At 24.6% G+C, this 12,739-nt stretch overlaps 5 protein-coding genes across 5 annotated transcripts; 3 read left to right on the top strand and 2 right to left on the bottom strand.

Annotated features, from left to right (window-relative positions):
• Positions 1 to 396: 396 nt before the first annotated feature.
• Positions 397 to 3,273, top strand: PCHAS_0824600 (conserved Plasmodium protein, unknown function; the record flags this gene model as incomplete). The annotated part of the gene is made up of 1 exon (XM_738051.2): positions 397 to 3,273. The coding sequence occupies one exon, from the start codon at positions 397 to 399 to the stop codon at positions 3,271 to 3,273; it is 2,877 nt and encodes a 958-aa protein (XP_743144.2).
• A 2,631-nt stretch (positions 3,274 to 5,904) lies between these two features.
• On the top strand, positions 5,905 to 6,850 carry PCHAS_0824700 (cyclin-dependent kinases regulatory subunit, putative; the record flags this gene model as incomplete). The annotated part of the gene is made up of 2 exons (XM_733660.1): positions 5,905 to 6,472; positions 6,573 to 6,850. 2 exons carry the CDS (start codon positions 5,905 to 5,907, stop codon positions 6,848 to 6,850), a joined length of 846 nt encoding a protein of 281 aa, XP_738753.1.
• A 648-nt stretch (positions 6,851 to 7,498) lies between these two features.
• Positions 7,499 to 8,671, top strand: PCHAS_0824800 (lipoate-protein ligase 2, putative; the record flags this gene model as incomplete). The annotated part of the gene is made up of 1 exon (XM_016797915.1): positions 7,499 to 8,671. The coding sequence occupies one exon, from the start codon at positions 7,499 to 7,501 to the stop codon at positions 8,669 to 8,671; it is 1,173 nt and encodes a 390-aa protein (XP_016653819.1).
• A 191-nt stretch (positions 8,672 to 8,862) lies between these two features.
• Positions 8,863 to 9,986, bottom strand: PCHAS_0824900 (conserved protein, unknown function; the record flags this gene model as incomplete). Its single annotated transcript, XM_016797916.1, has 4 exons — positions 8,863 to 9,189; positions 9,297 to 9,446; positions 9,550 to 9,684; positions 9,783 to 9,986. The coding sequence occupies 4 exons, from the start codon at positions 9,984 to 9,986 to the stop codon at positions 8,863 to 8,865; spliced, it is 816 nt and encodes a 271-aa protein (XP_016653820.1).
• Positions 9,987 to 10,791: 805 nt separating this feature from the next.
• PCHAS_0825000 (thioredoxin reductase, putative) lies at positions 10,792 to 12,678 on the bottom strand (the record flags this gene model as incomplete). Its single annotated transcript, XM_739916.2, has 1 exon — positions 10,792 to 12,678. The coding sequence occupies one exon, from the start codon at positions 12,676 to 12,678 to the stop codon at positions 10,792 to 10,794; it is 1,887 nt and encodes a 628-aa protein (XP_745009.2).
• Positions 12,679 to 12,739: the final 61 nt, after the last annotated feature.

Consider the following 12,739-nt stretch of genomic DNA (forward strand, 5'->3'; position numbering starts at 1 on the left):
ATTACGCCCTTGCATTATTTTTTAATTTTTTTTTTTTTTAATTTATACAAATTTGCAAATAAATAAGTTGATTTAAAATAATAAAAATCCAAATGTTTGAAATATGATAGTGAATAAATATATGATACTTTTTAAGAAATATAATTTAAATTGAATAAAAATATAAGAGGGCTTATTAATTTTATTTTGTATGCCTTTTATGGGAAAACAATTAGCTTTCCAAAAAAACCAATCAAACAGAATAAGTTACATAATTTATGTAGCAATTTTTTAAAATTTAATTTGTTTGTTCAATATATTTTGTTTTTGTAAATATAAACGTGATGTATATTTTTTATATAAAAATATAATGTTATAATTAATACTTTTGCCTTCCCCCTCTTTCCCTCAAGCCAAATGATGTTCTTTAAGAGACGAGGTAATAACAATGAGGATAATAAGGATGAAGCAAAAAAATATAGCAATAACAAAAATGAATATACAAATGATGAATCGGAGGGGAGAAGAAACAGTGAAGAAAAAGAAATTCATTTAAAAAACAGTGAAAGGAATGAAAAATCTTCTTATAATAATAACCGAAGCTGTAGCGAAAATAGTAATGCATATAATTCTGGTCAAAATAATTTAATAGCAAAAGATGATAAAGATAAAAATCGAAATTCCCCTGATCGTCATGGAAGAAAATATCGTAGTAACTCAGGAACAGACAATGAATCATATTTAACACAAAATAAGTTTAAAAATAGAGATAAGTCAAATGGTTCTAGTGTTAATAGTTATAAAAATAGAAGAAGAAGGAACTCATCATATAGTAATGAAAGAAATTATAATGATTGGAAAATGAGAACAAACCATTATGAATATAAATATGCTAAGGATAATGAAATGTATAAAAGAAGGGGAGAAGATAAATTCAAAAATAAAGATAATGATATGACAAATATAAGAAATTTAAGTAATGATAAATATGATAGTTCTGATAATAGATTTTCATATGGACCCAAAAATAGATATCCTCAAAAAAATTACTATAATTATAATAAACAATTTTTTGAAAAAAAAGAATATGATTATTATCATCAATATCCAAATAAAACTTATAAAAATAGTTATTATCAAAGAGATAGAAATGATTCAAAATATTTTTATGATTATAAAAAAAATAATAATAAAAATTCATATTATTATAATACTGAAAGGGGAAGAGAACGTCATTTTTCTCGTTCACTATCTAATCGTGAAACATATAAAGATGAAGAAAAATTTTATAATACTAATAAAAACGATAGATATTATGAATCTAAACCTTCTTATAAATTTGATTCAAAGAAAAGGAGACGAGATAAAAGTGAAATGGAAAATGAAAATAGAAAAACATATCGAAAAAATGAACGATCTAACTCGTATAATTCAAATCAAAACGATAATCAATCTCATAAAGGGAATAATCATTATGCTCGTGATAGAGAAGGTGATAAATTTAGTGATAAGGGTTCTGTATATGAAAAAAAAGAAAAGTATGAAACCGAACATATAGAGCATGACGAACAATTAAATAGAGATAAACAAGAAGAGCGCGATGATTCCATACATAATGACAAAAATAAAAAAAATTGTGAAAAGTTTAATGATTCAGGAAGAGAACAAAGTAATCATAGTAGCTATAATCAAGATCATAGTAAGAAAGACAATAATTATACTGATAAAGAACATAACGATGAACGAAATTCAACACATAAAGAATATAGCATATGTGATGAAGAAAAAGATTTTGAAAATGATAAGAAATATAATAACCATGCTAGCGATAAAGGTAGTATCAAAGGAAGTAATGAAAGCTATAGAGAGTATAACCAAGATGAACATGAATATTACAGTGATGGTTCAGATAGTACACATGAAAATAAAAAGAATATAGAATATGTCTATATCAAAAGTGAAGTAAAGATTAATTTAGAAGATGATGCAGATTTAACAAATTGGGTTGACTTTGATGAGGGTGATAAAACTAATGAAACTGATTGTATTCATATAAAATTTCGAGACTTTTCATTGAGAAGTTATGTTAATTCATATAAAATATTTCATCGTGATGAATATGAAGGTAGTAAGTACATAAGTGATAAAGATATGAACGACGAAAATAAAAATGCATATAACAAAAAATATACTGATGCCCATATTCCTTACGATTCAAAAAGATCTATTGATGAAAATAACAATGATGATGAGTATACAAACTTAGGAATAAGGGGAATGGAAAATAAAAAAAGAAAAATTGAAGAAAGTTATAGGGGAGAAAATATGTCACATAATTATAGAAAGGATTCATATTATACTGAAAGTGGTATGCAATATGAAAAAAAAAAAAAAATTTCTGAATATGAAGATAGAAATCGCTATAAATGGGATAATAAATATGAATATGAAAATAGTAGGAAAAATTATGATGATAGTGAAAAAGGAAACAGGCGTGGTAGTAGCAATGATGGATCTCGATATTCTTCTACGAATAGATATGAAAATAAGAGAGATTATTCTAAATATTATAATAATAATCGTTACACTAATGATAATAATTATATGCGACGTGATAATTCAGCAAACTCTGAAACCAATACAAAGATTAAAAAATATAATAGTATAAACAATGATGAATCACATTATACTTATTACAATAAGCATGATGGTTATGATAAAAATAACAAATATTATTCACGAAAATATGAAAAAAATCGTGACTATAGATATTCTCAAGATCGATATAAGCATTCCCAAAATGATAATAATGAGATAGAAGAATGGCAAAGAAGAAATTATAATGCCAAAAAAAACAATCTAGCCAACAACCAAAGTGATGAAGGAGATTATTTTGATTTAAAAAATGGGACACAACATTATGGCTCCAATCATAGTGACATAATAAATGAAGAAAAATATGAACATTCTGATTTGGAAAGTATACCAGATAAAATAATTAACATAATAAATGATATGAACAGTTCATACGAAATAAAAGGTAGTGTTGATTTATTAAATTTAAATGGAGTAAAATCATTTCAAATGCCTAAAGATTTTAACCCAATTAATGAAATTAATAGTACTCACAAATTTTTAGAATTTTTAAGAAAAAAACAACAAGCAAAAAAAAAATGGAAAACTATTGCAAAAAATATCTTGCAAGAAGAATTCCAAATTTTATTTAATTCAATAAATTACGAAGTTAACGAAGCGAAAATTAAACACTTAACCAGTTCGCTCGCAACTATGTAGTATGTTTCTGTCTTGCTATCACATTTAGCTATTTTTTAATTTTTTTTTTTTATTATATTTTTTTAATTTTTTTATAATATATTTGAATTAATCACACAATTTTTTAAAACACACACACATTATAGCTATTTTTTGACTCATATACATTTATTTATGATCAATTAATATATTTTTGTGTGTATTTTGCAATTTTCGCCTGAACAAATCATTTTTATTTAATACCAATATAGCTAGTTCCATAGAACTATTACATTTATGTTCCATGTTGTATTCCCTTAACACTCTAAAACAGCTATTAAAAAAATGACATTTTTTTTTGTTTCATTAATTAAAAAAAACCTTACTTGTGCATAAAAAATGATCTTAAAAAAATAAAAGTGATAATGCCAATAATATAGAATAATACAGCCGTTGAAGTTGTACATTAAATTTAGTTTGCAACCATATTTTACTTAGCAAATTGTATGCATAAACTTGTTTATAAATTATTTGAATGTGTGGTAAAAAATAAGACTAACATATTTAGTTGTTTATAATATAAAATGGTTTTATTTAAATGGTAAAAATATAACACGGTATTAATATATTTGCATATGTTCATGCCAAAGTTTAGTTTAAATTGGAAATTCCATCAAAAGGGTGAGTATATTTTTAATTAATTTTTACACTCATTTGATGTATGTGTAATTCATAATTACGCATTTAATATATAGCTCTATATTAAGTTTATATTTTTTATTAATTTATTTTGTGGCGTATTCTCCTTATTAATTGCATATGCAGTGATCATACAAATTGGAAAAGAAGACTACGAACAATGATCACAATTATATTTACAATATACACACAAGTAATAATATTTTAAAAATTTGACTAAATCGAATATAATAATGAATATGATCAATGTGTTATTTAGTAATTTTTCAAAAAGTGTGAAAACCGAAGAAGAATAATAATAATTTTCGTGTTATTAAATGTGTTGTATATTTTTTTATTTTTAATAATTATGCTTTTTGTCTTCACAAGTATAAACCACTAAAATCGCAAAAAATATATTCATATTATTTAATTATTGGCATTGTTTGTAAAATATCATAATGAACATTTCAATGGTATTTTAGAATTATTCATAAATCGAATATTTATTAAAGCAGCATACTGTTTTATATTTTAATTGTATTTCCATTTTTATTTGTGTCTTAATTTTTTCATTTGTTAATGCACTTCATCAATTTGTTTTTCACAACCACATATCACTTTAAAATATTTAAAATTAATTATTTTAAAATATGTGAAAATTGGAAAATATTTTAAAAATACGTGTGTAATAAAAATGTATGTATTTTTTCATATCCACACTCAATTTTTTTTTTTCAAAATTTTCTCCACCATTTTATAAAATTAGCTAAGGTGGCTAAGTAATAATAAATTAAAAAATATTTTATAATAAAAAGAAAGACAAAATAACTAACAAATAAATAAAAAAATAATAATATAACAAATACATTTTTATTTGTATTAATTATAAATAGTTCGATTATTTTTTGTTTTTTATTGAATATTCCTAACCACAATATCGAAAGAACATGGCGATGTGTTCGTTTGAAAATATGCTGTGTGTTAGAACGACGTAATTTACTTATAACTTTTTTAATGTATTTGTGTATTTGTTAACTCAGTGTTTGTATTTGTTAACTTAGTGTTTGTATTTGCTAATCAGTGTTTGTATATTTGTTATTGCATTGTTTGTGTATTTGCTATTTTAGTGTTTGTGTATTTGCTATTTTAGTGTTTGTGCATTTGTTATATTACTGTTTGCGTATTTGTTATATTACTGTTTGTGGTTTGTTAATTTGAGTTTGCGTATTCGCTAATTTGAGTTTGTGTAATTGCGAAACTTCGAAGTTACGTCTTTGTGTCAATACGACGCTAAGAAAGTATGCGATCATATATATATGTTCTCCTCTAATAATTTACAAAGACATATCGCCAAAAAAAATAAAAAAAAAGTTAAAGGATGGTATATATTATATGAAAGAGAAGTTCAAGAATTATATTTTTGATGTTATAAAAAATGGAATATTGAAGTATAATTTTTATAAACATTTATGCCTTTTTAATAGCTACGTGTGTAATATGTTATACATATAATCTATATACGTGACTTATTTTAAATGCAATATTATTGTTTGAATTTTATAATTTATTTTTCATTATTACATTGTTTTATTTAATTGTATATTCCATATTATATATTAGCTTATATTAATGGGTTTACAATTAAAATGAAAATTTTAACGGTATATAGTGTGCTGATTAATAGCTAGTTGATCTTATAAATAAGACACGAAAATACACAATTGGAAAAAAAAAAATAATAATAAAGGATATTATTTTTTTAATAGATTTGTTTTTTTAAAAATTAATTATTTTGATAATATAATTTCTTATAATATATGTATGTAAATAAAAAACACCGGTTATTTTATAATGTATTTCCATAATAAAAATATTTATGGCATTTGCTAAGGCTTAAAAGAATTTAGGGGGAAATTGTAAAAAGCCCTGAAGAAATACGTCATAAAATATATATATGTATGTATAAAATTTGTTAAATAAAATAATTAAAATATGAACAATTTAAGTAGAACAGTGTCAAACCACTTAAAGACACGAATTAAATACAGCCAAATTAGTACAGATCAAAGAAATATAAAAAGTACCAGCTTTACCAATACAGTACTTACTACTAATAATAAACATGTAAATAATAATTCGCAAGTTAACAATAAAGATAGTAATGCTTTTATAAAAGATGCCTCTGAAAATGTTCAACAAGATGATCAAAACAATAATAATAGAAATGGGAAAAGAAAAAATGTTGATAGCAGTCCGGTCTCACACAATAATGAGGTCAATACTACCAAAAGAAGAGAAACAGAAAAAAATAAGGAGTGCACAAATGATAGCAATGAAAAAAGCGCTTGTGACAATACGAATGAAAAAAGCAATTGCGACAATACGAATGAAAAAAGCACTTGTGACAATATGAATGAAAATTATTATTCGATACTTGATGAGCTAGGAAAGTCAGAGAAAGAAGTTTTTAAATCTGTTAAGGATAGTATGGACGAAAATTTAAACTTAGAATTTTTACGATCCACAAGTGAAAATTATATTTACAAGGTTACATCAAGAGGTATACAAAAAAAATTAAATAATACTACGCATTCTTCTTGCATATTCATTGTGAACCTTTTTAGTTTATCATATTTTTTATTTTCATACCTTTTTTAAAGGCCCCGTTTGCTACTCATCAACCTACAGAGATGACAAGTACATATATCGACACATTATTTTAAGTGATAACGTTAGGCAGTATGCTGAAAAAACGGTAAGGCGAACTAATGCATTTTTGACAGAACAGTGTATTATTAATGAGCTCCAAATAGATATAGGAAAAGGATGGAAACATTTCATGATATATGATGGAAAAATAAGGGAACTCATTTTACGAAAAGTTTTAACTGCAGAAGATAAATTAAGAATGGCTGTTCAAATGCAAAGATATAATTAAATTATTTTTTATAAATACAATTTTTTTTTTTAATTTTTATTATTTTAAAACATGTCTATTAATTTTAGTAAATTTATGTCACGTCACACTTATTTTTATACCTTTTGAATTTTACAACTTTGTACCCCATTTTTTTTAAGTTTCATATTTATATAACTTTTTTATAAAAAAAATATTTTTACCATACTTTATTATTACTAACAGTTTGGCTAGTACATGATTGTTACTCTTATATCAATTAAGTTTGCTACTATTATTCAGTTGGATTATTATCCCAAACTTTTCAAACTTTTCAATTTGTTTAAAGATATAAGGACTTATGCTTAAATAGTGAAAGTGATAAATCCAACTTATCTTTATAAAGAAAGTACTACTTTGTGTGTGTTTATTTTTTTTTATAAATTTTGAAAAAAAAAAAAAAAAAAAAAAAAAAAATAGTATGGCTGTTTATATGTTTGGCTATATGGGTGGAACAAATTTACAAATTTTGTTTTAAAGGTTTTAGAAATTTTTCATTTACATTTAAAACTGATAATGGATAGGTACACATAAAGAAGTTTTCAGTTTTTTACCGTATTTTAATTTATAGTTTTTTGAATTGTGATTGTTTTCTTTTTGTGAAATAACCTACTATCAAAGAAATAAAATATGGTGAAAAATGTAGTGAAGAAAATAGCTCGAATGACTGATATATTTCAGCCAATTTTTACACACACAAATATTAATAATAATAGGAAAATACAAAAAAATATTTTATATTTTATTAATTTAACGAACTTACATATATATGAACAATTACTAATTGAAGAAAGTTTATATAGGCTGAGTAGTTGCTTAAGTAGCAGACTAAATAAAATTGGTTTTTTTATAATAAATGACACAACAAAAAATAATATTAAAAATGTTGAAAATAATGATAACCAAATAAAACTCTCTTCCAATAATTACTCACCAAATAATAAATGTGTTGTATTAGGGATGAGTCGAAAAACAAAAGAGCATACAAATGATACCAATTATATAAAAAAAAATAATATCTTATTGATAAAAAGATATACAGGAGGTGGTACTGTATATATCAATAATAATTGTATATTAACATCAATAATTCTTCCGAACGATTTTGAAAAAGAAACAAAACTATATCCATCCAATGTAAGCGAATGGACATTTAATTATTTCTTTAAACCATTTATACAAAATGAAACTAATGATAAATTCACTTTTAATAAAACTTTTCAATATCACGAACATGATTTTGTTTGTAAAATAAATGATAATTCCAAAGTAGATAATAATTGTAGTATTAAAAAAGTTGGAGGTAATGCACAAGCATTTTCAAAAGATTATTTTGTCCACCATACATCATTTATTTGGGATTTAAATAATTTCGAAGAAATGGAAAAAGTATTATCAAATCCTTTAAAACAACCAGATTATCGAAATAGAAGAAGCCATAAAGATTTTTTAACACCTATAACTTCATGTTTACACAAAAATATAGATACACCCGATATATTTATACAACATTTAGTTACAAATATAAAACATATTTTACATAAAAAAAATAAATTAAATACAGATGAAATATGGTTTTTCAATAATATTCAATTTAATTATAATCAACATAATCTACCATTTATTAAAAATGATATATTTGATAATGTAGATAAGTTAGATATAAGTTTATTGAAAGAAATCGTCTATTTTTATATTAACAATAGTCCTATAAAAAATTTAAGATCTACTTATTTTTTGGATATATATGGAAATAAAGTTTCAGAATCATTTTACAATTTTAACCCGCTTATCATGGGCTAACACTATGCCTGTTCATATAACACCGCATGCATTTGTTGAGTATGCTAGCTATTTTTCACATTTTTCAAATTTTTCAAAATTTTTTAAATTAAACCGAGTATATATGAATGTTTGTTTTGGGGTAATCCCCCGTTTGTTTTTTTAACTTGAATAATTATAAATAAAAAATAAATAAAATTTTTTATACCATATTAAGGTTTCCATTTTAAATCATGTAAATTTCCAAGTAGTTGTTTTTGTAAACTTAATGGGCTAGCCCACTCAGAGTTTAAATAGGAATCATCATCATCTTCTTCAAATTCTTTTTCTTCTTTCTTTTTTTTATGATAATATGCTAACATAGCTTTGTATGTCTCGCTATCTATTCGTGGTTCTCTTTCTGGGGGTCCCATTTTCTTAGGATTTAATTTTACTATAATTTTTGTCTTTTCGTTTTTTCCAATTATATTTTTTAAACATAAGCCTTCATCCATCTCTTTTCCTGCCCACCACATCGCCGTTTCATCGGGAACGAGCTCCTTTAAAGGTGTGAAATGTTGGGAAGCGTTGGAAATGTTGAAAAATGTGAAAAAGATTAAAATAATGCATACATATCCATGCCTATCTTTGTTCGTTTCATTTTTACATCGTTAAAATAGTTTTCCTTTTCCAAAATTAGTCTTGTGGGTTCATAATTTGGAAGAGTTTCAATTACAGGGTAACATATTTTTATATTTTGAACAATCAGATCTAAGTCTTTGTTTAAATTGTTTAAAGACACTCCAATTTTCTGCCCCTACAATGGGAAGAATCAAATGCATAAGCATATATAGTATATTATACATTTTATAGAGAGGCTTTAAAACGGGTTAAAACGATTGCAGACATGTTTTATTTACCTGTTCTACTAATTGTCTTTTCATATTATCCACCAAATTTATTAACTTAATTGCAGCATCTTTTGGTGGCGGTATTCCGGTTCTAAAATTGTTTGCATCTGGGCAGGTCACTTCATTTGAATTGTAGGAATCACACTAGAGAATTATAATTAAAATATTTATAAGAAGAGGAATGAATTGTTTGTGAAACCATATAAGGATGCTATCTACTTATTTTATTGTTTTTCTTTTACCTCAGTTAAACCTCTAAATTCCTCAGGTCGTAAAGGACCATGCTTTGCTAACTCCAACGATGCATCTAAAAGTTTCAATATTTTACATCTAAGATTGTAAATATTTATTAGATCCTCTTTTAAATTCTTTATTAAATTGTTTACATTTGTTTCGTACAAAAAACTGTACCTCTCTTCAGACATTTTCACATATATTAAAACCATTTTCGCCAAAAAATTATAGAAAAAAATGAAAAAAAAAAATAAAAATATAAAAATTATCAACAATACGAATGAATAAACTAATAATAAGTATATACTTATGTATGTCACAAAATTTAGAAAATAATAGAAACGTCACAATATGCATTCTTCATTTTATAGTCTTTCTAAAAAATGTTTTCATAAGCTTATTAAGTTTGTGTTTTATTTATATTATTCTACATTTTTTTAATTATTATTTTTTTTTCATATATTTTCTAACTTTTTAATGTGTCCTTGTAATGCCACAAAAAAATGCCCTTATATGAATAGCCATTTTTAGTACACATTAAAAAGTTAAGAAATATATGAAAAAAAAATAAACATTCTTTAGCTTCAGCTTGGTATATTTTCATAAAATGGTATTATATAAGGACACATTTGCATCTGTACGTAGATGGACTAACACGTAAAAGGCTCTTAATCCACTTTCTAAATGTATCATATAAAAATTAGGAATTAAAAAATATGAATAAGTTGAAATGAACAATGTCAAGTTATATTATTTAATCTTTGAAAGGGGGAAGAATAAAAGTGTCTTATTAAATTTTTTATTGTAGAGGTATTATTAAGTTTGTTTTATAAAAATAGAAAAATACAAATTAAATAAAAATTTATGCATAATAATTTAATACAAAATAAGGGGATATATTTTGTGAAAAAAAATAGTTAGATGTGTATGAATCAATTGGGGTCCACTTTTTTTAAAGCTATTTTAGATGTAATAATGTATAAATTATGTAGAATACAATTTTTATGGAATATTTTTTTATCCGCATTTTCCTCCACCACATCCACCTTTAGCAGCATAAGACAAACCAGATGATAAAGTAATTGTTAGATTCATAAATGATTCTGCATCTGTTGGATGTATTCCAATACAGTTATCAAAATCGGATTTCTTTGCATTTAATTTTAAAGCTAATGCCATTCCTTGAGTAACTTCACCTGCATTAGGTCCAACATAATGAAAACCAACAACTCGATTATCTTCGTTTTTTAAACATACAAGTTTAGAAAAGCAAGTACTTGATATATCAACATCATATTCATCTTTTTGTGCTTTAATATGTTTTATTCTATGAACTGCTGATATTTCTAAATTATTAAATTCTTGTAAAAATACTTCGATATTATTTTTTCCAAATATTTCATATGCTTTTTCTTCTGAGTATCCACATGATCCATATTCAATAGGTGTATAAATTGATGTTGGTATAAAATCATATTTCATAATTTCATTTGAATTTTTAAATAATCGTCTAGCCAATATTTCTCCTGCTTTTATAGCTACTGGTGCTAGCTCAGGTACATTTTCAGCAATATCTCCAACTGCAAAAATATTAGGAATATTTGTACAGCTAAATTGATCTGCTATTATTTTTTTATTATTATTATTTATATTTATATTTAATTTTTCTAAATTTAAACCATCGATATCTCCCTTTCTACCTATTGCATATAAAACAGTATCAAATACTTCTGTAGTATCATTATTAAAATGGACGAGGATTTTATCATTTTCTTTTGTTAGTTTTTTAGGTAACACACCAGTCATAAATGTTACACCTTGTTCTTCCATATATAATTTTATTTTATTTGCACACTGTTGATCAAAGCCTCTTAATATTATCGAACGTACTGATATTGTTACATCATAACCTAATGAATTTAAAAAACCAGCACATTCTAAAGCTACATATGAAGCACCAACAACTAATGTTTTTCCTGGACATCTTTTTAAAGAGAATATATCATCAGAAGTTATACTTAGTTCTTTAGCACCTATAACATCATCTGGTATATTTGGTCTACATCCTGTTGCAACTAAAATATATTTTCCTGTTACACATTCTTCTTTAGAAGTATCACCTTTTAAATAATATGACACTGTATTTTTATCTTTTAATTTAGCTAACCCGTTAATATATTTTACTTTCGAAGATTTTAATCCTACCATATAACTAAAATTTAATGAACGTATATGAGACTGAACAGTGCTAACTAATTTATTCCAATCATGTTTTAGATTATCACAATCCCATCCATATTTCTCTGAATCATTTTTAAATAAGGTTCCCATATTTCCTGCATAATGCATTAACTTTTTTGGTACACATCCTACATTTACGCATGTACCTCCAATACCCCATTTTGTTCCTTGGGTACTTGGCTTAACAAAATCAAATAGCAAAACTTTAGCTCCATGTGAAGCAGCTTCTTTAGCGGATGCCATACCACCAGGTCCTCCACCAATAACTATATAATCATAGTCGTAATTAGAGCTATCCATGCTTTGTTTATTAATCGTACTATTGTTTGTCTGGGAAGTATCATTGATAGGATCTCTTTTATTATCGTTACTCATTGTTTTTATCGTTTTATTTTTTTCACACGTTACAATATTGTTGCAAGAAGATAATATAGTAAAGCGACGCGAAAATAATGAACGGGAATTACAAAAAAATATTTCGCAATTACTATGAATAATATTTATATTATTATTTAAAAATGTATTAGTATAAATTCTTTGAAAATAAATATTTTTATTAGTATTAAAGTGTCCATATATCTTACTATCTATTGTAATATAGCGTTTAGAGATTTTCAAATATTTTTTAGGCATAAATGTATAGCTAACTAATACAGGGTTCATAATTTTTTTTTTTTTTTTTTTTAATCCGAATAAAAAGCTATTTTGTGCATAAAAAATGAGG

Source organism: Plasmodium chabaudi, assembly GCF_900002335.3.
Source record: "Plasmodium chabaudi chabaudi strain AS genome assembly, chromosome: 8".
NCBI classification, from domain to species: domain Eukaryota; phylum Apicomplexa; class Aconoidasida; order Haemosporida; family Plasmodiidae; genus Plasmodium; species Plasmodium chabaudi.